The sequence below is a fragment of the Buteo buteo genome, chromosome 12, assembly GCF_964188355.1.
Source record: "Buteo buteo chromosome 12, bButBut1.hap1.1, whole genome shotgun sequence".
NCBI lineage: Eukaryota > Metazoa > Chordata > Aves > Accipitriformes > Accipitridae > Buteo > Buteo buteo.
In genome coordinates this window covers 20538563-20565192 of record NC_134182.1, presented here as the reverse complement: position 1 = coordinate 20565192, position 26630 = coordinate 20538563, and the positions used below count along the sequence as shown (strand labels likewise).

Sequence of the window (26630 nt, the reverse complement as noted above, 5' to 3'; positions counted from 1 at the left end):
GTTGCTTCCACCATTGTGAGCACATAGTGCTTGCCTTGGCGAGTTTGTGGGAGTGTGATATAGTCAATCTGCCAGGCTTCCCCAAATTTATATTTCAGCCATCGCCCTCCATACCACAGGGGCTTTAACCGCTTGGCTTGCTTAATTGCAGCACATGTTTCACGTTCATGGATAACCTGTGTGATAGTGTCCATGGTCAAGTCTACCCCTCAATCACGAGCCCATCTATATGTTGCACCTCTTCCCTGATGGCCTGAAGTATCATGGGCCCACCGAGCCATAAATAGCTCACACTTTTGTTGCCAGTCCAGGTCCACCTGTGCCACTTCAATCTTGGCAGCCTGATCCACCTGTTCGTTGTTTCGATGTTCTTCAGTGGCCCAACTCTTGGGTACATGAGCATCTACCTGATGTACTTTTACAACCAGATTCTCTAGCCGGGACGCAATATCTTGCCACGGTGCAGCAGCCCAAATGGGTTTACCTCTGCGCTGCCAGTTGCTCTGCTTCCATTGCTGTAACCACCCCCACAGGGCATTTGCCACCATCCATGAGTCAGCATAGAGATAGAGCACTGGCCACTTTTCTCTTTCAGCAATATCTAATGCTAGCTGGATGGCTTTCACCTCTGCAAACTGACTCAATTCACCTTCTCCTGCAGAAGTTTCTGCAACTTGTCGTGTAGGACTCCATACAGCAGCTTTCCACCTTTGATGCTTTCCCACAATGCGACAGGACCCATCAGTGAACAGGGCATGTTGCCTCTCATTTTCTGGCAGTTTATCATAGAGCAGGGCTTCTTCAGCACGTGCTACCTCCTCCTCTGGCGACATTCCAAAATCTTTGCCTTCTGGCCAGTCCTTGATCACTTCCACAATTCCCTGGTGACTGGGGTTTCCTATGCGAGCCCGCTGTGTGATCAGTGCAATCCACTTACTCCACGTGGCATCAGTCGTGTGATGTGTAGAGGAGACCCTCCCTTTGAACATCCAGCCCAGCACTGGCAGTCGGGGTGCTAAGAGGAGCTGTGTCTCAGTACCAACCACTTCTGAGGCAGCTCGAACTCCTTCCTATGCTGCCAATATCTCTTTTTCAGTTGGAGTATAGCGAGCCTCGGATCCTCTATATCCTCGACTCCAAAACCCCAGGGGTCGGCCTCGGGTCTCCCCAGGTGCTTTCTGCCAGGGGCTCCAGGTAGGGCCATTCTCTCCAGCTGCAGTATAGAGCACATTTTTAACATCTTGTCCTGTCCGGACTGGCCCAAGGGCTACTGCATGAACAATCTCCCATTTAATTTGTTCAAAGGCTTGTTGTTGCTCAGGGCCCCATTTAAAATCATTCTTCTTCCAGGTCACTTGATAGAGAGGGCTTACAATCAAACTGTAATTTGGAATATGCATTCTCCAAAAGCCCACAACACCTAAGAAAGCCTGTATTTCCTTTTTATTAGTTGGTGGAGACATAGCTGCTATTTTGTCGATCACGTCCATTGGGATCTGACGACGTCCATCTTGCCATTTTATTCCCCAAAACTGGGTCTCCTGAGCAGCTCCCTTGACCTTACTTTCTTTTATGGCAAAACCAGCTTTCAGAAGGATTTGGATTAATTTCTTCCCTTTCTCAAAGACTTCTTCTGCCATGTTGCCCCATACGATGATGTCACCAATGTATTGCAGGTGTTCCAGAGCTTCACCTTTTTCCAGTGCAGTCTGGATTAGTCCATGGCAAATAGTGGGGCTGTGTTTCCACCCCTGGGGCAATCGATTCCAAGTGTACTGGACACCCCTCCAAGTAAAGGCAAATTGTGGATGACACTCTCCTGCCAGAGGCACTACTACAGGAGGCACTGCACTCGCAGGCTCTTGTCCTGCTGGGAGACTTCAGCCACCCCAACATCTGCTGGAAAAGTAGCATGGGGAGTTGTTGGCGGTCCAGGAAACTCCTGGAATGCATTGAGGGTAACTTCTTAAGCCAGGTAATAGACAGCCCTACCAGAGGGGATGTGATACTGGACCTGTTGATCACCAACACAAGTGAGCTAATCAGTGACATCAAGGTTGGAGGCAGCCTGGGCTGCAGTGATCATGCACTGGTGGAGTTCGCAGTCCTGAGGGATATGGGTCAGGTGAAGAATGAAGTCAGGACCTTGAATTTTAGGAAAGCAGAATTCCATCTGTTCAAGGAGTTAGTTAATAGGACTCCCTGGGAAACTGCCACAGGGACAAGGGAGCAGAAGAGAGCTGGTAGATCTTTAAGGATGCTTTCCATAGAGCACAAGAGCTCTTGATCCCCAAGTGTAAGAAATCAGGAAAGGAAGGCAAGAGACCAGCATGGATGAGTCAAGACCTGCTGGTCAAACTAAAGGGCAAGAAGGAAATGCACAGGCAGTGGAAGCAGGGACAGGTATGCTGGTAAGAGTACAGGGATGCTGCCCAGTTGTGTAGGGATGGGGTCAGGAAGGCCAAGGTACAGCTGGAGCTGAACTTGGCAAGGGATGAAAAGAATAATAAGAAGGGCTTCTACAGGTATGTAAGCCAGAAAAGGAAGGTCAGAGAAAGCGTACCCCCTGTGATGAGCAAGACTGGCAAACTGATAACAACAGACAAGGAGAAGGTTGAGGTACTCAACGACTTTTTTGCCTCAGTCTTCACTGGTAATCTCTCTTCCCACACCTCTCAAGTGGATAGACTACAAGATGGGGACTGGAGGAGCAAAGTCCCCCCACTGTAAGAGAAGATCAGGTTCATGACCTCCTGAGGAATAGGACCTGACGAGATGCATCCCAGAGTCCTGCAGGAACTGGCTGAGATAGTTGCCAAGCCACTCTCCATGATATTTGAAAAATCTTGGTAGTCAGTTGAAGTCCCTGGTGACTGGAAAAAGGGAAACATTGAACTCATTTTTAAAAAGGGTAGAAAAGAGGACCCTGGGAACTACTGACCTGTCAGCCTCACCTCTGTGCCTGGGAAGATCATGGAAGAGATGCTGCTAGAAGCTATGCTAAGGCACATTGAGGACAGGGAGGTGATTCGAGACAGCCAGCATGGCTTCAACAAGGGCAAGTCCTGCCTGATCAACCTAGTGGCTTTCTATGATGGAGTGACTACATCAGTGGACAAGGTACCAGTGGACAAAAAGCTGGAAATAAGCCAGCAATGTGTGCTCGCAGCCAGGCAGCCAAACACATCCTCGGCTGCATTCAAAAGAAGCGTGGCCAGCAGGTCGGAGGAGGTGATTCTCTCCCTCTACTCTGCTCTTATGAGACCCCACTTGGAGTACTGCGTCCAGCTCTGGAGCCCTCAGCACAGGAAAGACATGGACCTGTTGGAGCAGGTCCAGAAGAGGGACACAAAATTGATCAGAAGGATGGAACACCTCTCCTATGAGGAAAGGCTGAGAGAGTTGGGGTTGTTTAGCCTGGAGAAGGCTCAGGGAGACCTTACTGTGGCCTTTCAATACTTCAAGAGGGCCTATAAGAAAGATGGGGACAGACTCTTTAGCAGGGCCTGTTGTGATAGGACAAGGGGTAATGGTTTTAAGCTAAAAGAGAGTAGATTTAGATTAGATAGAAGGAAGAAATTTTTCACAATGAGGGTGGTAAAACACTGGAAGAGGTTGCCCAAAGAGGTGGTAGATGCCCCATTCCTGGAAACATTCAAGGTCAGGTTGGACAGGGCTCTGAGCAACCTGATCTAGTTGAAGATGTCCCTGCTTATTGCAGGGGCATTGGACTACATGACCTTTAAAGGTCCCTTCCAACCCAAACTACTCTATGATTCTATGATAATTAGCAAGCCAAGAAAATCTACACAAAATACCCAAAGGAAAAAATGAGACAGCTAAAAATAAGGAATTTGTGAACCAAATACTGTTTGTGGTATGACAGAAGTGGTTATGCAACTATAAACAAAATTATTAACATGAGAGGCCTACATATAAAGGGAAGTTATGGTAACCTTTAAACATGTGGTGTCCACACACTTCTTCCTGTGCAATTTGAACACTGGCTGGGTAACAGAGCTTTTGTGTAACTGGTAATTCAGAGGCTGCATTCCAAATTACAGACTGGATTTGATATAAATCCATTCTAATGAACTCGGTAAACTTGGAGCTATAGGCATCTTTGCTAAAAATGACTGCAAATAGCAGAGGAAAACTGATTTGCTCCAGGGTATCAACATTCACATTAGCACTGACTTCAGCAATCAGCTGATGCATATTAGAGAGGCGTTACCTAAGGCATTAGTCTGAATCGCTTTGTCCTTTAGGGAAAGCAAATCTGGCATCAAACTGTGGGTCCTGCTCATATCTTTTACATGTTCTGAAACCAGGAGGAAATACCAGTTTGCTTCATAGTTATAACAAACAGACAAAATATGGAAGAATTGCAATTAACTAGAGGAAATGCAGGGGACGGCTCAGAACTGTATTGCTCCCATTATCATGCTGTGACCACAAAGTGTTCTGCTCAGTACACAGCAACATCAGAAATCATTGCAGTGTAATCCTTTATGCAGTGATGATGCAGTGATGTGGCCTCATCTGATATACTGACCAGAAGAAAAGCATTACTAAACATCCAATTTACATGGATAAATTCTTATATACATCTAATACCATGGCAATTTGGGTCCCTGTGGCAAAGTTACAGACCCAGGTAGAAAGTTAACCAGTTCAGAAAAATGATAAATAGCAAGATCTTGAATAAGTCACAGAGACGTGGAGATCATTTCTTGCTGCAATTTCACTGAAGTAAATGAGTATAAAACTCAGTGACCTTGAAAACAATGTCTTTCATGCCTGTTAAGTGGGAAGATTGTGTTATTAAGAAAGCAGAAGAAAGCAAGAGAAACCTGGAGAAGGAAAAAACCCCAGGACAAAAAAAAAAAAAGGAAAAAGAAAAAAAACCAAAACAACCTGTTAGGGGAAATATTGGTTACAAGAGTAAATTGAAAGATCTGCTTTTGGAATCTCCAATCTCAAAACCTTGTGTTTCTTTTGCAGTACAAGGAGGGTTAACACTTGAAAAACTGACACTGAAACAGTACTGTTATCCAATCAACATGAACAAGTGTTGGTGGTTTAATTTCTGAAATGTTTAAAATTTGCTTTATGAAAATTCATGTTTTCAATGTTTTGCCATTCTCACCATCTTCAGCAGAAGATTTTGAAGTGTTTTGCCAGCATTAACAATAAATGTGGAGAAGGAAATGATTATTTTTGTTTTTGAGTGCAAAACTGGCAGAGAGCAGCTAAAATCACTTGGCAAACAAGTCAGGAACAATAGACAAAAGCATATGTTAAACATCTCCTAGCTTACTGTCCAACTCAGTGCCAAAGCCAGTAAAGCATTTTTGACAGTCGAAATCACAGTAATTGATTCAGTCACATGGATCTTACTTCCTTTAGGTAATTCATGATCACAAATGCCATTACCACATTGCTTCAATGTGGCTATAAAGATAAGATGAATAAAACCAGAGGAAATATTGCTGTGACACTCACTTCTGTTTTAGAACCTGTTTGTTGTCCTCAATGGTTATACTGTCAGCATGGTCCTGCTTGAAAACTTCAAAAGCTTCCTGACATCCAAGTGACATCTTTCCTCCTGCCCCAAGAAAAAAAAAAAGGAAACTACTTCAGAGTCATCAAAAGACAGAGATTTTGATTTATTCAACTCCTATTTAGACAAATATAGCAAGTCAGCCCAGGGGTCTTAATGCCCCCAGAAGACTAAGTTCAGTGTTCCACCAACAGGAAAGCATTTCTGACAACAGATTTCTCTTATCTGACAAATTAATTTTGTTTTACTTCACTTCTCTAAAGTCTGAATGTTTGAGCTGTATAATTTCTCAAGACAACTTAAAATGTTGATAAGTAAAACTAAATTTTGAAAATTTAAAAATATGTGAAATATTCTTAAGTGTGAGCCAGAGGTATTTTCACAACAAATTTGCTTCTGTATTTCTTTCATCCCTGTTTCATATTGGCCCCTAAACATACCTTGAATATTTTCAGTACTCTTGGAAGAAAAAAATTCAGCCTTCTTTTAATTATGTATTAGTGAATGTTTTTCATCCCCTTTTAAGTGAAGCAGGTATTCTACCTACGTAAATGGTTGGTTCCTGCCTTTTACGTTTTCAATATGGTGTTTGTTTCCTTTTGTGCGCCAGAAGGTCAAGACCTATTTGGCCTTCAAATCTTTTTAAAAATCACTATGGAAAAGTATTACAGGCTGTATTACTTATCAGTTCTCATTGCTAGATGATCTACAGATCCAGGTAAGAAATCATGCATCTGTATTATCATTAACAAAAAAATTCAAAGGCTTAAGGAGAAAGATTACACCAGCATCTGTGTTATCACAAGTACATATATGTCAATAAAGAAGCAAGGAGAAAGGATGAGACTTGCAGTTAAATAAATTACATTAATGAAGATAGTTCAGGAGCAGAAAGGGAGAAGAATCTCACACTCAAACTGTGTGAAAAGTGCAAAATAGCTCCACCTCTTAAATCAACCTCATGGTTGCAACTTAAACCTCAGAATGATGTTCCCTAAATTGGAATTTGATTCTCCTTAGTTTTTTTTTCCTCTAGTGTCTTTCTTCTGTCCTACTCACAAGCCTGCCTTCCTGCTTCAGAGCTATCAAGACCCCCAAATCTATGTGCACGAGAGCTATAAAGTTTCCTGGGAGTTCTGCTGCGCAAGAGTTTTCTGTAGGTTTTGTGCCAATGGACCAGTACTACCAATAACATATGTATGCATGTATGCCAATTATTTTCCAGGCTACCTGCTTTGCAATTTTGGTGTAAGTGGGGACGATACATTAACAAAACATACCTAAACAGATTGGGATATGCAATACTGGGATGCTACACCTTATTGGGGTCTAGCTCCATAAGCTGCATTTTATAGTCACTCCAAATATGTTCTGCTGCCGCTCATCATAATATCAGGATTATTCCCCACTGACTTTAGTGAGATTTCCATGGTGTAAGATACTGTTTACAGTGAAGGCTGGTAACAAAAACTAGCACTCAGGGTTCAATAATCAGTAAAAGTTTAAAAAACTTTATTCAAAATACAGTAGAAAAATTTGCCCTCTGTTTCAGTCAAAAGAATCAGCACATCTGTTACTAATTTAAAAATTTTGAGTTGAAAATAGAACCACCAGGAATGTTTGAATGGCAAAGCATGCAGAAATGTTCCACCCTTTTTGAAAAAGAAAATCAAAGAAAGATACAGTGCAGTCTTTACTGCTGTGTGATCCAAAGGAGCAAGAGGATTTAGAAAATACATTTTTCTGTGATGATGACCTGAGAACATAACGTTCATGTTTCATGCCTGCCTTGAAGAAAAACAGGCAGCTTTGCAAGCAGAATTTTATAGCACATTCATCCCATCACCAGCACTAATTTTAATATGCATCCTGAATTGACCCTCTAGAATTACTTTTGTTGCAGAAAAAGTTTGTATTAAGTGCAGGAAGCCTGGATGAAATTCATGGCTAAGTCTAAAATAAAAAATGAAACACCCTTACTCATATGTAACACTGCAATGTAAAGTATTTAACCCTTCCGGCAATGTGCTGCCTTTGAGAGTAGAAATAAAAACAGTAGAAGTAAGTTTGGAAAACAAAACTATTACAGTGATTATTGTTTCTGCCTGGCAGAAATGCATCAACCAAAATTAAAGGTAATCTGATAATCATTCTCCAGCGCTACATTAAAAGGCAGCAGATTTGTACAGCCAAACAAAGCACACAAAAATAGATCTCCAGAGCTCTTGGGAAGGGGAAATTTTCTGGTTTATACAGTCCATTCTAAGAAAATACAGAGATATATGAAGTAGCAAACAATCACATTCTGAAAATAGTATCTAAGGAAAGGAGCTTAAAAAGGACCATTAAGATTGCACCTCAGCATAATATAAGCATAAAACACCTACAGAAGAATGTTGCAGTCTGTGGGTAATGACAGAGACATTAGGTTTATAATAAGGGAGTACAGCAATGTTAATACTAGTAAAAGACTGCAAGAAACATTGGAAGCTTGATGGAGTGCTTGTGTTTTCATTCTGCTAAGTAGTGAAAATTATGCTTTCTCCACAGTCAACATTGTATCTTCAAATACATTGCTTATATTTTCTTAAATAATGTACAATGTCATAAAGTAGCTTCACCTTCTTTCAAATGGCCTTCAAGTGCAAAGGTGCACTAATATTATTGGCATGCTGTTTCTTCTGGGCCTAATTCAAACAAATAAGCTATATGTTCTTTTAAAACAAAGTGCTGTTGAATTTCTGGTTTTCTTTAGCTGTAAATTGAAACCTATGTATAGCAATATATGCATGCTATGGATAAAAGCAGAATTGAAAGAAGAAACCATTGATGATGACACATTTTTGGCAAGGTAGTCAAACAGTTCAGCTAAAACTGTTAAACTTGTAGAAAACAATTTCTTTTACAGGTCAAACATTTTCTCTTTTCCTTCTTTAATACTGTGGCATAGTGTTACAAAATAAATACTTGAAAATTCTTATCTAAGAAAGAATCATCATATCCTACGGGATGAGAACCAGGAAACACATGTCATCAAGTCATTACAATGTGAACTGGAATAATCATTACCATAAAAATAATTCAGAACATTGGAAAAAGCATAAAATTTTCTTGCAATCATATCCATGAAACCCCAGTTGACAGGGTTGCATTAAAAAGTGATACATTTTGTATCAACTTAATTTTAATTATACCTTTCCTGTTAGATTGTGTAAATTTGCTTTAATATTAAAACACTCACAAATATGCCCAATGCCCAATGTGAAATTTACAGCAAACCCATCATTATTTACAGCAAATTCAAACATCTGAAGTTTTGGGAAAATTCAGGTTTGATACACATCCTGATTTTGAATGTTTAAGAATGTTCTCATTGAAGGTTTGATTTCAGTCTGTACTCCTATCTGGTACACTCCACCAACTTTCACATGAAGCAAAAATTTTGGTTCAATAGGCTCCTCATGTAAAATGTGCAAATTGCAGCTGTCCCACTGAACTTGGGTAAGTCAGAAAGCAGAATGGCAATGATGCCTCTGAACTAGAGCAACAAGATCTGAAATGACCAAGAAATAAGAAGCTTGCTGTAGTATTGATAAAGGGCTAAACTTCTGAAATCAGTAATAGTTCAAAATACATTGAGCAAAAACGTAATAAGGCTTTTGGATGTGGCTGATTACTTTTTGAGGTGACATGAAAAGATCAAAGCAATTTCAAGACTCAGTTGTATGCTTACAGCAGGTAGAAGCCTGCATATCAGCAAAGTCACTGGCAGATATTATGCACCCTATTCTATCACTAACTTATTTAGAGATCATTTATTCTACACTGTTACATATACAAATGCTATTTACAGCCATCCTAAACAACAACTGTGAGTACCTCATAAACTTTAATTAGGAAAATAAGTTAAAAGAACATGTAGGGTGTAGTGTGGCACTGGATGCTCAACTGCCAGCAGAGAAATTATAGGGCTGAATGCTATTTTTAAGTTAAATAGTATCCACAGGGATTACGCAAGGACTATACCAAAGCAGGTAAGAGCATGCAAGTGTATAAACTTAGACCTTATTTTGTTGCCACAAGAGATCAAACGTGGTTGTACATGTTTAAATAACCATACTGATTTTTAAATTTATCCAACACCTACAAATCCTATTGCAGCTTGCTTTAATGATCCCAGTCTATAAATACTGGACAATTTTTAAGGACTTTATTTTAGTGTTTTTTCATAAAGATTTCAGGAGTGCTCAAACTGGAAATGGCACTTCCAGAGTGCTGAGACTGGCCACCTTCTTTTTTTCTGGTTCGTTTGTTGAAAAAAGGTTTATTGCTTAGAGGGAAAAGACCTTCATAAAGTTTAATGCATGAAACCCAGTTAAGTCTGGAAAAATCTGTCAAACAATAGCATGAAACTGATATCTTGTCAGGAAGCAGAATCACAGTGACTCCTCACAACCCCACCTTGTAACCAGATTTTGGTCTTGGTATGAGAGCTCCAAGGGGGTTCCAGCAGCCCTCATGCCAGAGGCTGCCAGTTTAACCTGCAAAAAGAATTGGAAATGACTCTCCAGGAGAGACAAGTTAACGTTGCAAGTTGAGCTGTTCCGAGGGAGGAACGTTAAGACTGTTAACAAAGGCAAACTCTTGGGAATAGCTGTTCAGACCATATATTCTGATGAGAAAGGCATCTGTCCACATATCTGCCCACATATCAGTTTTGCAGAAACTACATTTTCACAGTAGAAAACTTTGTCTTTCCATTCCTACTAAGTGCTCTATTGGACAAGAATTGTCAACTCTTCCACTGAAATTAATAGAAGCAAAAAAATCCCCTTTGCTCAAAGAAAGTTCTCATTCAAGTGAGGGTTGTCTGAAGAATTTCAGGATGGCAGCTAATGTGAATTGTGAGTCTTCATGCTTACAAAGACTGTCAATCTGTTCATGTTATTATGTATTTCCACTTCTTATCAAACACAAACAAAGGAACTGTGGACACTTCCAAATGAAACTAAAGACAAATTATTTGGTAAGTCTTTGTAATAGAACTAAGGTACTAGAAGTATTTGCATATAAACATAATTCATTACATCTTTACCAGGATCCCTCAAGATATCATAGCCATCTGTTCAGAACAGAAAAAAGTAGCTGTAACAGAGCTTGGGAATAATGAATCAATAAAGAATAAATACTTAAAAATAGGAAAACCAATATACAACAACTACTTCCCCACTGTAAAGCTCAGCTAAATTCTTCATGAAAAGTATGTATATTACATATGGCTATCTTCATTACACTGCAATACAGAAGTGAGAAAGATATAAAACAAGGTTCCTCACAGTACCCCTGCAGTGTTGAACTGCAAAACACAGTCTTTGGGAAAGTTAAAAGCCTCAAAGGAAAATAAGAATATTCAGACTCAATGAACTAAATAAAACATTGGCATAATTTAATTTCGCTGGCTCTGGAGTTTCCTTGTTTATTTACAGGGGAGGAAGAGGGTAAAATGAAGTTTCTTGAGATTATGAGCATGTTTATTGTGGTACTGAATATTGATGTAGGCAGGTCGGACTGCACTCCACAAGTATATATTTCTACTGTGGTTTTAAACATGTTGGTCTAGTTGAAAAAGGGAGACAAGTTTTTGAACATAAAAATGCTTTTTCAGGTCTAAAACAGAAGCGGCAAATGTTGCTACTGCAACATGGCAAATACATGAAGGATGTCAAAACATATACATTTGAATGCTTCCAAAAAAAACCCCCAAACAACCACTTACAAAAATCTCATTAAGAGTAGGTTTTTATGTTAATTAATATTCCTCTGCAGGAGTAGTAAGGCAAATATTGAATGGTATTTCAAAAACAAAGGTTAAATGGAGTATAAACTTAATTTAAAACAAGATTAAATTGAAATTCACTGTTTTAAGATTGTCCAGGACCACAGAACAACAACAACAAAACCCCAAATGAGATATGATAGCTGAATTTAATCATGTTGACTTTCTTCAGTTTCATTATTTTAAAAAATCACAGGTAACAGGACAGGTAAGAAAAATATTTTTCATATTAACCCAGCTGTATGTTTTTAATAGCTCTACTTTTGCAATAAAAGCCACTTGACTTTAGTGCCTAACAATAGTCATAAATGCAACTTTAGACTCCTTACTGACATGTGGTAATTCTGATACCAGATTGAACCTTAGAGTGTTCTCAATGTGAAAAGATTGAAACTATTGAAATCTCTTTCCCTTATTTTCCTCTTCTGGAAAATTAGTATCCTAGTTTGTCTACCTGTCAAACGTTGCAAAGCACAATGCTACTGAGAATTACAGGATAAAAGAAAACTGTTAATAGCAACTTGATATACCATCATCACCTTCACCTCATAGAGCTGTGTTAGACTCAGTTAAGAGGACCATTTTGGTCTGATTCTGTTTCTTTTAGTTATGGATTTTAATAATTTCTCAGATTACATGTCATGGCTTCAAGATGCTGTAGAATATCTGCACTAGCATTTACAGCATGCCTACTTTTATGTTACCTAGTTATGCATTTATATTTTCTTTGAAGAGCCAATGGGCAGCAGTTATCAAATCCAGAGTAGGAGCAGAGGAGCTGAGGGTGCACTTAGAGGCTACTTAGCATGAACAAAATGTTTGCAGGTATCAGCAGTAAGGAATAGAGTAGTGTAACTATTGATACAACCAAGTTTTTCTCATGTTCTGATGCCAACATTATTGCAGAAATATTTTACATTTCATGTATGACAGCTTGTATGTCCCAAAAGAGAAAAAAATATTTTTCAGCTACTATTTGCAACCATTTACTTCTTTAAAGCTGCCTATGAGATCATATTTGATTGTATAATACATACAGACATTGAAAGTCCTTAATTGTAGGTACAAAGAGAGAGCCTGAAATGAAGCATGGTAGGCTTGGCAGAAGCTCAGGGGATGGATACAAAGGAAAGTATGAATTCAAACCCACAAGAACTTTAGGAGACCCACCCAATGGTGCTGCCACTTCTAAATAAATAAGATTCACTTTTGCTTATGCCAGAATCACACATTTCAGGTAACTTCTTATAAAACAGGACATATATCTTATACTGCATTGTGCAGTTTACATTAAATACTGGATATTAGAAATAGACTGTGCTTTTCCCTCTTTTTGTAGGAGTCTAAATCTGTTCCCTTCAACAGTTCATGCAGTTGTAAAAATTTTACTAAATATAAGAAAGGGCCAATACTTTAGGCACTTGAGTCACCTATCAACTTTAAATTAGACTACTGTGCTTAAGATGAAGATTTCAGTTAAGATTGAGTAATAGCAAATTAAATGTATATGTTTTGACATCCTTCATGTATTTGCCATGTTGCAGTAGCAACATTTGCTGCTTCTGTTTTAGACCTGAAAAAGCATTTTTATGTTCAAAAACTTGTCTCCCTTTTTGAACTAGACCAACATGTTTAAAACCAGATAGAATACTCTCAACAAAATTTGCCTCATTTACATGTTCTGTGCGGTTTTGAGTGGTAGATATGGTATGTAAATTCTCCTCTTCCATATATCTTTCTTGGTTTTGGAAAAAAGACTCTGAATGGTGGGATAAGACTATTTTAATAGCTTTATGAAATTACAACCTACATCAATGGAGTCATGACAGCTTGGACCAAATGCAAGTGAAGTTTTTTGTTAGGGACATCTGTAGAGATCTGCATGTATTTTTGGTGCCTGGAGAATCGTCTCCACCACCAATCTTGCCGGTAACACCATAAACCACAAAAGAGGCATATTTCATTTTCAGAGCAGTTTAGCAGAGAAAAAATGACTTGTTATAAACATCAATCTGGTTTTGGAAACTTACTGTACTTTTAATTTCATATTACATTTTAGCTTTATTCTTTATTAAGATACTGAGGTTTTCTGAAGTAGAAGTCTGTACGCACAAGAAAAAAATGTCTGTAGTGGGTGCACCATCAATTAGTACCAGCTTGGGGCTATCTTAATATTTCAGGCTATAAACTACAGGATTACAGGAGCTGCTTCATGAGAAATTGGTCTTTTTTTCTTTTTTCCAGCAGGAACTCCAGCACCAAAAGAATGGGCTATGCTGAGGTAGAGAGCTGAGAGAAGAAACCATGAGATACATTCCATGTAAGCTATCTCTTCTTGCCAGTCAACAACCTAGGTTAACTAATTTTAAAATTTACTACCTATTTACATTCAAGATGAGTGACCTTTACAAATCCAGCTGCTTATTCCTTCTGACAGCTGGAAATTAGCAGTTAAGAAATGAGTCAAACTTCTTTGTAAAAGTATGAACTTTGATTCTTGCTCTGTTGAAGCTTTATTGGAGTTTGGCTCTGAGAATGATGCCTGTTGTGTACTAATGTCCAGATATTAAAACATAATTAGGCATGTTATTGCTCAGCAATGACCACACTAAATTTCAAGCACTCATCTACTGAAGAAGCATTTTCTCCCTTCCTGAACAAGTCCTGTAATTGCTACATTACAGACAGCATCCCCTCTGTCCTGGTTTCAGCTGGGATAGAATTAACTGTCTTCCTAGTAGCTGGTACAGTGCTATGTTTTGAGTTCAGTATGTGAAGAATGCTGATAACACTGATGTTTTTAGTTGTTGCTCAGTAGTGTTTAGACTATAGTCAAGGATTTTTCAGCTTCTCATGCCCAGCCAGGGCACCTGACCCAAACTGGCCAACGGTGTATTCCATACCATGTGACGTCCCATCTAGTTTAGGAACTGGGAAGGGGGGACAGGGATTTCGCCGCTCGGGGACTGGCTGGGTGTTGGTCGGTGGGTGGTGAGCAATTGCCCTGCGCATCATTTGTACATTTCAATCCTTTTATTACTACTGTTGTCATTTTATTAGTGTTATCATTATCATTATTAGTTTCTTCTTTTCTGTTCTATTAAACCGTTCTTATCTCAACCCAGGAGTTTTACTTCTTTTCCTGATTTTCTCCCCCATCCCACTGGGTGGGGGGGGAGTGAGTGAGCGGCTGCGTGGTGCTTAGTTGCTGGCTGGGGTTAAACCACGACAGTCCTTTTGGCGCCCAACGTGGGGCACGAAGGGTTGAGATAACGACAAACCTGACGAGAGCTTGTTAAAACAAATTTGTTTTAAGCGTTCATTATGTTGATTTATGTATTTTTCGAGTTGTTGCTCTGGTTTTTAAGGCTCTTTTATGTATCACCTCGCTTGTTGTATGTAGTTCCTCTTCTACTGCTTATCATCCGTGGGAGGTGGATTAAGGTTTTCGCTTTGATGTACGGTATAACTCTGGTTTATGGTATGATAAAGTCATCGGCTGTGGGATTAATCCGGTATTTGCATTTAGCATTGTCACCTTTATACTGTGGGAGCCATCTGTGGGAAACTATTAATAATTATACCATTTACCTTTCCTCCATGGAAAACCAGTCTGTGGGTGGGGTACCTTTCTTCCCCTCTCCTTTCTCCTTCAGTCCAGTTACAATGGTGTTTGAGAATTTTGAAAAATTTGAATACTCCTGGAATGTTGGGACTAGCACGGTCCTAGCCCTGCTGCTAGGAATTAGCATGCTTCTGAATGTGGTTCAGCTCTCGTTTAAGGTTAAACAGCTATTTAAGAAGATCACCCAGAGATGTGCCCCAAGGCTGGATAATTATGAGTGGCAGGGTGTGTGGGGTAGCATGGGCAAGTACCTAGGAAAGTGGGCACCTCCAATGTTTTGGAAATTCACCCCTGAACAAGTGCAGGATCCAGAAGAGCTAGTAAAATATTTGGAAGAGGTATGCTGTCACCCCGGCAGCTCCAGAGAGATACAAATCACTGCAACGTGCTGGGGCCTGGCCCATGCCTATCGAGCCCTGTTCAACACCACTCAGTACCCTCAAGGGGAAGAGAAAGTCTCTGGGTCTAACAACAAAACGATGAGCACCGCGGCCACCCAAACCTTGGCAACAGGCGCTGCGGCCCCTCCAGCCCCGGCAAGGAGCATTGCAGGCACCCAGACCTTGGTGACAGGCACCGTGACCCCTCCAGCCCCGGTGACGAGAACTCAGGCTACCCAAACCTCAGCGACAGGCACTGTGGTCTCTCCAGCCCCAGCAATGAGTACTGCTGCTACCCAAACCTCGGCGACAGACACTGCGGTTATCCAAAACCCGATGAGCGATACTGCAACTGAACCAGCGGACCAACCTGCACCAGCATCAGTTGCCCCCGTACAGAAAAAATCAGTTCGCTTAGCGAAGGATGAAGATGAACCAGGGTCATCACGGGAACCGGAGGAAGAGGCAGAACCAGAGGTAATAACCCGGTCCCTATCCGTGAGTGAGCTGCGGGATTTGCGAAAAGACTTTGGCCGCCGTATAGGTGAGCATATTATCACCTGGCTCCTCCGATGCTGGGACAATGGGGCTAATAGCTTGGAATTAGAAGGTAGAGAAGCCAAGCAGCTGGGATCGCTTGCCAGGGAAGGTGGCATTGACAAGGCAATTGGAAGAGGGACACAAGCCATCAGCCTCTGGAGGCGACTCCTGTCAAGTGTGAAGGAAAGGTACCCCTTTAAGGAAGACGTTATATGTCAATCAAGCAAGTGGACCACCATGGAAAAAGGTATTCAATATCTGAGGGAATTAGCTATGCTAGAGACAATTCATCACGACCCGGACAACCCACAATTACCCAAAGATCCAGATGAAGTCCAATGCACACGACCCATGTGGCGGAAGTTTGTACGGAGCGCACCATCGTCCTATGCCAACGCATTGGCAATAATGGCCTGGAAGGATGAAGAGGCACCGACAGTGGATGAAGTGGCTCGCCAACTCCGTCAATACGAAGAAAATCTCTCCTCCTCCCTACAAGCCTGCATTGCAGCTGTGGAGAAGCTGTCTGAGGATTTCCAGCAATTCAAAGAGGATATGTCCTACTCCACACGTCTAAGGACCAATGTCTCAGCTATTAGGAGTGAGCGTTCCTCTGCCCAAGAGAGAGAATATAGAAGGTACACACCGCGAGGTGCCCTGTGGTTTTATCTATGTGATCAGGGAGAGGACATGAGGAAATGGGACGGAAAACCTACCTCGGTCCTAAATGCATGGGTACGTGAACTGCGAGGAAAAACCACCACAAAAGGGGATTCTACCAGGAAAAATGCCACTCCAGTTTCCAAACAGAGTAGAAGTGCTGATTTTATTTCCAATCCTCTTGAAGGGAATTCTGAGCCAATTTCACGAGAAGTGAATACTGAATACTCTGACTGGAATTAGAGGGGCCCTGCCTCCAGCCAGGTGGAGGAAAGGGATAACCGGGTCTATTGGACTGTGTGGATTCGATGGCCTGGCACGTCAGACCCACAGGAGTATAGGGTTCTAGTAGAAACTGGCGCACAGTGCACTCTAATGCCATCAAGTTATAGAGGGACAGAATCCATTTGTATTTCTGGTGTGACAGGGGGATCCCAAGAGTTAACTGTATTGGAAGCTGAAGTAAGCCTAACTGGAAATGAATGGCAGAAACACCCCATTGTGACTGGTCCAGAGGCTCCGTGTATCCTTGGCATAGACTACCTCAGGAGGGGGTATTTTAAGGACCCGAAGGGGTATCGATGGGCTTTTGCTATAGCTGCCTTGGAGATGGAGGGCACTGAACAGCTGTCTACCCTGCCTGGTCTCTCTCAAGACCCTTCGATTGTGGGGTTGCTCAAGGTTGAAGAACAACAAGTGCCAATTGCTACCACGACGGTGCACCGGCGGCAATATCGCACCAACCGAGACTCTCTGATTCCCATCCACAAGTTGATTCGCCAACTGGAGAGCCAAGGAGTGATCAGCAAAACTCACTCACCCTTTAATAGTCCCATATGGCCAGTGCGGAAGTCTAATGGGGAGTGGAGACTAACAGTTGACTATTGTGGCCAGAATGAAGTTACACCACCGCTGAGTGCTGCCGTTCCAGATATGCTAGAACTTCAATACGAACTGGAGTCAAAGGCAGCCAAGTGGTATGCCACAATTGACATTGCTAATGCGTTTTTCTCAATCCCTCTGGCAGCAGAGTGTTGTCCACAATTTGCCTTTACTTGGAGGGGTGTCCAGTACACTTGGAATCGATTGCCCCAGGGGTGGAAACACAGCCCCACCATTTGCCATGGACTGATCCAGACTGCACTAGAAAAAGGTGAAGCTCTGGAACACCTGCAATACATTGATGACATCATCGTATGGGGCAACACGGCAGAAGAAGTCTTTGAGACAGGGAAGAAAATAATCCAAATCCTTCTGAATGCCGGTTTTGCCATAAAAGAAATAAGGTCAAGGGACCTGCACAGGAGACCCAGTTTTGGGGAATAAAATGGCAAGATGGATGTTGTCAGATCCCAATGGATGTGATTAATAAAATAGCAGCTATGTCTCCCCCGACTAATAAAAAGGACACACAGGCCTTCTTAGGTGTCGTGGGGTTTTGGAGAATGCATATTCCAAATTACAGTTTGATTGTAAGCCCTCTCTAACAAGTGACCCGGAAGAAGAATGATTTTAAATGGGGCCCTGAGCAACAACAAGCCTTTGAACAAATTAAATGGGAGATTGTTCATGCAGTAGCCCTTGGGCCAGTCCAGACAGGACAAGATATTAAAAATGTGCTCTATACTGCAGCTGGAGAGAATGGCCCTACCTGGAGCCCCTGGCAGAAAGCACCTGGGGAGACCCGAGGCCGACCCCTGGGGTTTTGGAGTCGAGGATATAGAGGATCCGAGGCTCGCTATACTCCAACTGAAAAAGAGATATTGGCAGCATAGGAAGGAGTTCGAGCCGCCTCAGAAGTGGTTGGTACTGAGACACAGCTCCTCTTAGCACCCCGACTGCCAGTGCTGGGCTGGATGTTCAAAGGGAGGGTCTCCTCTACACATCAAGCGACTGACGCCACGTGGAGTAAGTGGATTGCATTGATCACACAACGGGCTCGCATAGGAAACCCCAGTCGCCCAGGAATTTTAGAAGTGATCACGGACTGGCCAGAAGGCAAAGATTTTAGAATGTCGCCAGAGGAGGAGGTGGCACGTGCTGAAGAAGCCCCGCTGTATAATAAACTGCCAGAAAATGAGAGGCAACATGCCCTGTTCACTGATGGGTCCTGTCGCATTGTGGGAAAGCATCGAAGGTGGAAAGCTGCTGTATGGAGTCCTACACGACAAGTTGCAGAAACTGCTGCAGGAGAAGGTGAATCGAGTCAGTTTGCAGAGGTGAAAGCCATCCAGCTAGCATTAGATATTGCTGAAAGAGAAAAGTGGCCAGTGCTCTCTCTCTGTACTGACTCATGGATGGTGGCAAATGCCCTGTGGGGGTGGTTACAGCAATGGAAGCAGAGCAACTGGCAGCACAGAGGTAAACCCATTTGGGCTGCTGCACCATGGCAAGATATTGCGTCCTAGCTAGAGAATCTGGTTGTAAAAGTACATCATGTAGATGCTCATGTACCCAAGAGTTGGGCCACTGAAGAACATCGAAACAACGAACAGGTGGATCAGGCTGCCAAGATTGAAGTGGCTCAGGTCGACCTGGACTGGCAACATAAGGGTGAGCTATTTATGGCTCAGTGGGCCCATGATACTTCAGGCCATGAGGGAAAAGATGCAACATATATATGGGCTCGAGATCGAGGGGTGGACCTGACCATGGACACTATTGCGCAGGTCATCCACGAATGTGAAACGTGCTGCAATTAAGCAAGCCAAGCGGTTAAAGCCCCTGTGGTATGGAGGGCGATGGCTGAAATATAAATTTGGGGAAGCCTGGCAGATTGACTATATCACACTCCCACAAACTCGCCAAGGCAAGCGCTATGTGCTTACAATGGTGGAAGCAACCACCGGATGGCTGGAAACATATTCTGTACCCCATGCCACTGCCCGGAACGCTATCCTGGGCCTTGAGAAGCAGGTCTTGTGGCAACATGGCACCCCAGAAAGAATTGAGTCAGACAATGGGACTCATTTCCAAAACAACCTCATAGACACCTGGGCCAAAGAGCATGGCATTGAATGGGTGTATCATATCCCCTATCATGCACCAGCCTCTGGGAAAATTGAGTGATACAATGGACTGTTAAAGACTACATTGAGAGCAATGGGGGATGGAACCTTCAAACATTGGGATACACATTTAGCAAAAGCCACCTGGTTAGTCAACACCAGAGGATCTGCCAATCGGACTGGCCCTGCCCAGTCAGAATTTTTACATACTGTAGAAGGGGATAAAGTCCCTGTAGTGCACATGAAAAACATGTTAGGGAAAACAGTCTGGGTTACTCCTGCCTCAGGCAAAGGTAAACCCATTCGTAGGATTGCTTTTGCTCAAGAGCCTGGGTGCACTTGGTGGGTGATGCGAAAAGACGGAGAAGTCCGATGTGTGCCTCAAGGGGATTTGACTTCAGGTGAAAATAGCCAGAATTAAACTGTATGATATTAGTTGCTATATAACCCTGCTACTGTATGTTATCATTACTATAATTGTTATATGCTATATCCATAGTACTATAGTAAGAATCACTTGGATCAAGCAAGAAAGAACTGTGATAAAACTGAGCAAAGCGCAGTAGTGATGGAACCAGAACTGACTCCAGCATGCAACAATCCAACGGTGCACACCATCCTCCTGCTGTGTCCAATGTCACCTGCTCGTCACACCGTACTGAAGCCCAATTCTGCTCTACCGACTGAGAGGACTTTGCACCATCCCTTTTGCCCAGACAGACTGGTATGACAGATGGAGCCCAGAGTAGGGAACTAAATGAACTCAACGAACATTTAATGAACATAACCCATAAACTAAAGGAATGATATCTCTGTGTGTGTATACATATATATATATATATATTTCATTGTTCATATGTCTCAAAAGGATGGAAAAGGTGATGATGATTGACCAGGATGGAACTAAAGGTATGGGAACTGAGCATGACGTCAATGGTATAGAATAAGGGGTGGATACTGTCCTGGTTTCAGCTGGGATAGAGTTAACTGTCTTCCTAGTAGCTGGTACGGTGCTATGTTTTGAGTTCAGTATGTGAAGAATGTTGATAACACTGACGTTTTCAGTTGTTGCTCAGTAGACTATAGTCAAGGATTTTTCAGCTTCTCATGCCCAGCCAGGGCACCTGACCCAAACTGGCCAACGGTGTATTCCATACCATGTGACGTCCCATCTAGTTTAGGAACTGGGAAGGGGGGGGCAGGGATTTCGCCACTCGGGGACTGGCTGGGTGTTGGTCGGCGGGTGGTGAGCAATTGCCCTGCGCATCATTTGTACATTTCAATCCTTTTATTACTACTGCTGTCATTTTATTAGTGTTATCATTATCATTATTAGTTTTTTCTTTTCTGTTCTATTAAACCGTTCTTATCTCAACCCAGGAGTTTTACTTCTTTTCCTGATTTTCTCCCCCATCCCACTGGGTGGGGGGGGGAGTGAGTGAGCGGCTGCGTGGTGCTTAGTTGCTGGCTGGGGTTAAACCACGACACCCTCTTTCTCATGTCATTGCTGATGTTTTAAATAACATTGGTCAAAGCAGTCAATGTGTATTAACTGTACTCTAAATATACACACAAAAATGAGCTTTCAGGAGTTTTAACTAATCTTAGAACTGAGGACTTCTAGGCATGTGATAAACTCCAGAAGTTCAGCATAGTCAAAATGGGAGTCCTGTGCACATGCAACAGCAGAGTTTTAGAGATCACTTGTGTAACTTTGCTCAGCTGCCTGCACACTCTTTAACACCTACCCTGACTGTAAGTTGTGGAATTCTTTATGGAATTAAGCACATTGTGCCTCTTGTGCTACACCAAATGTGCATTTTAGTAAGCCTAAGTAGTTGGTAGTGCATGTAGAAAGTGAGTAGTTATTACCAATACTTGTAATATATATATTTTTTTTTTTTTCCATTTTTATCTGTAATGGTTTTGAAATAGGAGCCAAAGTAGAAAAGGAGGAGATAACAATGGGATCTGGACTTATACATAAAAACAAATTGGTTAACTTCTTTCCTGAATTTGCAATTCAACTTTTCAAAACTTTATCAAATTGTTCTTACAAAACTTATAGCTACCTTTAGCTAAAACTTCAGCTCATTATTTTGGACTTTCCTCAGCTGTTAATGGCTTTTTACTTCTTTTTAAAACTCTTTTGACCATATCTATTTTATTTGAATGCAAAAAATTAAAATCTATCCTGAAGGATTGAATTGTAAAGGAAACACTAAATCTTTGTACATTGTAAAAAAAAAAAAAAAAAAATTCTGAACGCTGTATATATCCTTTTTTAAAACCAGTTTTGCCAAACAGAAGTATAAGTGTACATGCCTTCTGAATCAGTGTTAACACAGAAGACTGAGGAGGTCTAAATAAAGCTATAATTTGCATTTTTAATAAAACATTTTGAATAGAGGCATTCATCAAAATGTTTTATTAAAAATGCAAATTATAGCCATATTTAAGTGAGTTTTACCAAAATCCTCCTATTCACTAAAAATAGGATAAAGTAGAACAAATAGGTCAGGATTCAAATCCATTTTTGCTGACATTAATGACAAACAGCATGCACATTACCTTTTTAAGAACAAAATTATGCAACACATTAATACTATTTACTTTTAATATTCTAAGAATAAAACCTTCAGAAACAGATTTCTTCAGGAGAAAGAGAAATTTTAACTTGAACATTCTTAATATACCATAGAAAGTTTACTTGAATTCACATAGGTTTGAGTTACAGCCATTAGCAATCATTGTTTGCAACAAGAGAAATCCTGGCTCTATGGAAATACTGATAAATTAATCAAAATGGAAAAGATTTTAAGTAGTAACAGTCCTTGTGACAAAAAAAAATATAAACAGCTGATCAAATTTTTAGGATAACAAAATGCACCTATATCAAGACCTTTTGCAGTGTTGCTGAGAACTGTTAAAAAGTAATAGATCATTGTATTGGTTTTGTGTGGCAAGGTTTTGGTAGCGGGGGGATTTACAGGGGTGGCTTCTGTAAGAAGCTGCTGGAAGCTTCCCCTGTGTTCAAGAGAGCCCATACCAGCCGGCTCTAAGACGGACCCGCTGCTGGCCAAGGCCGAGCCCATCAGCGATGGTGGTAACGCCTCTGTGATAACATTTTTAAGAAGGAAAAAAAAAGTTGGGACAGATAGAAACAGCCGCCGGAGAGAGGAATGAGAATATGTAAGAGAAACAACCCTGCAGACACCAAGGTCAGTGAAGAAGGAGGGGGAGGAGATGCTCCAGGTGCTGGAGCAGAGATTTCCCCTGCAGCCCGTGGTGAAGACCATGGTGAGGCAGGCTGTCCCCTTGCAGTCCAGGGAGGTCCACAGTGGAGCAGATATCCACCTGCAGCCAGTGGAGGACCCCATGCCGGAGCAGGTGGGTGCCTGAAGGAGGCTGTGACGCCGTGGGAAACCCATGCTGGAGCAGGCTCCTGGCAGGACCTGAGGGTCTGTGGAGAGAGGAGCCCGTGGAGCAGGTTTTCTGGCAGGACTTGTGACCCCATGGGTGGCCCACGGTGGAGCAGTCTGCTCCTGAAGGACTGCACACCGTGGAAAGGACCCATGCTGGAGCAGTTTGTGAAGAACTGCAGCCCGTGGGAAGGACCCACGTTGGAGAAGTTCGTGGAGGACTGTCTCCCATGGGAGGGACCCCATGCTGGAGCAGGGAAGAGTGTGATGAGTCCTCCCCCTGAGGAGGATGAAGCGGCAGAAAATAACGTGTGATGACTGTAAACTCCATCCCCGTCCCCCTGTGCCACTGCGGGGGTTATGTAGAGAAATCCGGGAGTGAAGTTGTGCCCGGGAAGGAGGGAGGGGTGGAGGGAAGGTGTTCTGAGATTTGGTTTTATTTCTCATTACCTTACTCTGGTTGATTTGTAATAAATTGAGTTAATTTTCCCTAAGCTGAGTCTGTTTTGCCCGTGATGGTAATTGGTGAATGACCTCTCCTGTCCTTATCTCGACCCACAAGCTCTTTGTTATGTTTTCTCTCCCCTGTCCAGCTGAGGAGGGGGGACTGATAGAACGGCTTTGGTGGGCACCTGGTGTCCAGCCAGGGTTAACTCATCACAATCATTTCCATCCCCAGTTATTTCATTTTGTGGGGAGAAACCAAGAATGACGTGTCTTCCCTTTGTTTTTGTGAAAATTCTTTTGCCTGTCAAGACTGAAGCCATTGCTTGTTTCCAGTGGCACTGGATATTCATGTTGATTTTATGTGAGCTGTATATTAAACATATATGTACTGATCTTATGTTGATGTTTAATTGTTGCATTCTTGTACTGGGTTACATAAAAAGCAACATAGAAAAAATGGCTTAAAGTCAAAGACCACAAGAAGGTCTTCTATAAGTACCTAGGTGACAAAAGGAAGGCTAGGGAAAATGTGGACCCCCCTGCTGAATGAGGTTGGGGGCACAGGACATGGAAAAGGCTGTGATACTGAATGCCTTCTTTGCCTCAGTCTTTACTAGCAAGACCAGCCTTCAGTTATCCCAGGTCCCAGAGAACAGGGGGAAAGTCTGTATTAAGGAAGACATACCCTTCACAGAAGAGGATCAGGTCAGGGAATACTTAAGCAAATGGGACATACATAAGTTGATGGGCCCTGATGGGAGGACCCACAGGTGTTGAGGGAGCCGGATGATGTTATTGTGAGGCTATTCTTGATAATCTTTGATCAATCAAGGTGACTGGCCAAAGCTTCTGAAGACTAAAGTAAACATCACTCCTATCTTTAAGAAGGGCAAGGAGGACCCAGGGAACTACAGGCCAGTCAGTATCACCTCGATCTCTGAGAAGGTGATGGAGCAACTAATCCTGGAAACCATTTCCAGGCATATGAAGGACAAGAAAATCATCAGAAGTAGTCAACATGTCTTCACCAAGGGGAAGTGGCACTCTGCCAAGCATTTCAACAAATCAAACAGGATAAAATCAATGCAGCAATCATGATCAAGAAACAGTAATGAAATCTTCAACATCCTCTCAGAGAAAATAGCAAGTTGAGCCTTAAAATTTTCATACCCACAGGCTAATTTCTAACTGTAAGAACATTTCTTTCCTATCTTACACTTCTTTTCACAATTTTAAAACACAGAAAATTTAGTTTCTCACTTCAATTATCTTGCTTAGAAAGCTGCTTCTGAATTTCCCACCTTTGATGTTACAAACCTTCTAATTTATTGTCTCATAGTATTCATTACTTCACATCAGTTTGATATTTTGCAATCAATACTATAATTTAGCCACATATAATTTATCTCTGCTTGATATTAATTCCAAATAGTTTCATAATTCATTTCCTTGCAACTTTCATTAAAAAAGGTAAAAGTTTAACTTCTTGTTCTAAAACAACACTCCCATTTTCTTAAAAAGGCTCTTTTCAGCTATTGACTCAGTTTGATTTCTTTATTTAATCCAAAGTGCTTAGATGTAGACAAGACATTCTAAATGAGATCTTACCCATGACTTGTTAATTGAGCTAATAAGCAACAGCTCTTTCATTAGATCCTAAACTCATGACTTTGCATTTAGTGCTATTTGATTTAATCTCATCTGCCTACTATAATCCACAAAATCATGTATTCCTTCCTGCAGAATGATCCTTTTGGAGGTCTGTACCACCAAAAAAAACCCCCCAAACCAAAAAAAAAAACACCCCCCGAACTCCTGTATTCTTTGTCATAAATTTTTAATGCATAAAAATATCCTTGCTACATGGGGACTCTAATCATGGACATATATCACACTGCTGTTTTGTGCTTGCTGAAGAATTTTGCTCTTGTGATTTCACAGAAGAATAGGTTCTGATAAAACCTTCCAGCCATTCATCTCCACTCCTCTGCCACGCTGGCTAGCGGAATTGTTCATGTGAGTACTCCCTAACTGGTTTCAGTCAAAATTTATCAATTTATTTTAAATAGCAAATCTTTGCTAATCTAGTAAAGCCCAGATAGGTGGATAAGGGCAGGAGCAGGAAGTCTGGCAATTATGAACCATCAGGGACAGTAACCTCAGTAGGAAGAGGAGTTGTATCTATAATAACCTCAAGGAAGGCTGGTGAGAAGGAGCCATGTATTAGACATAAGCAGGACTGCATGGTAGAGACATAAACTCCAGCTGTATTCTTCCAACACAGCTCAGGCTCAAGAAATTCTAAGATAGATCTGTGGCTTTCTTTACATAATAGCTTACGGACAACTTTGAAAAGTTGCATTTTAATAAAAATGCAGACTCTACTAATATATCAACCTATGCAGACAAACAATCATGTATACTGAATGGAAATACTGCTTTTATCACCAGAAATATAACTGAGAAACTCTATGACGGCTAAGCCCTTGTAAGGTGATTTTTCTTTCTGGTTATAAATTAATAAGACATTAATTATTGTTACCAAATATCTATTTACATGCTTCTAAGTTCCTAATGTGACAACAGAGTTCCTATCATCTGATTGTATTCACTGATAGCCCTCTTTAGTTACTTTAGGTATGACAGTACTTCTGCTCTGGCAATTTCACAACAGACATTGAAAGTTGTTGTTGTAAAGCCTCAGGACAACTGCAGAAGGCTAACTATGTGGATATATTCTTTTCTTAGTGTTGATATATAATAAATTGAATACTCAAGATGTGTAACTTCCTGTTTCAGTACAGTTAAAAAAAGCAACCCAACACCTAAATGTTTGCGCATGTTTGAGTGCAGGAGGATGGAAGGAAGTTGGGCTAAAGTGTTATCAATCAGAATCAATGAAAGTTAGTATTGCACCATTCAATCCTATATATCAGCTAAAGGCCTCTAAAAACCTGTGTGATAAATTTGGGACTTCATACATATAAGGAGAAATGTGTAAACTCAAAATGATACAAGCAAAACCCTCATTGCTAATCTCAACACTAAAAGTAATATGTGGTAACAGTTATGTTTTTGTGGTGTCTCTAGTTCAGATTCCTTGAAGGAAATAAAAAATGCTTGAGAAATTTCATTAATACTACAGAAAT

The 26630-nt window shown here is 41.4% G+C and overlaps 1 protein-coding gene across 1 annotated transcript in view; it reads right to left on the bottom strand.

Moving 5' to 3' along the window:
- KIF6 (kinesin family member 6) overlaps positions 1-26630 on the bottom strand; it is a 202269-nt gene that overhangs the window by 61747 nt on the left and 113892 nt on the right. The window contains exon 14 of the mRNA XM_075042931.1: positions 5506-5608. Within this exon, the coding sequence (XP_074899032.1) occupies positions 5506-5608 (103 nt within the window). The remainder of the gene's footprint in view (positions 1-5505; positions 5609-26630) is intronic.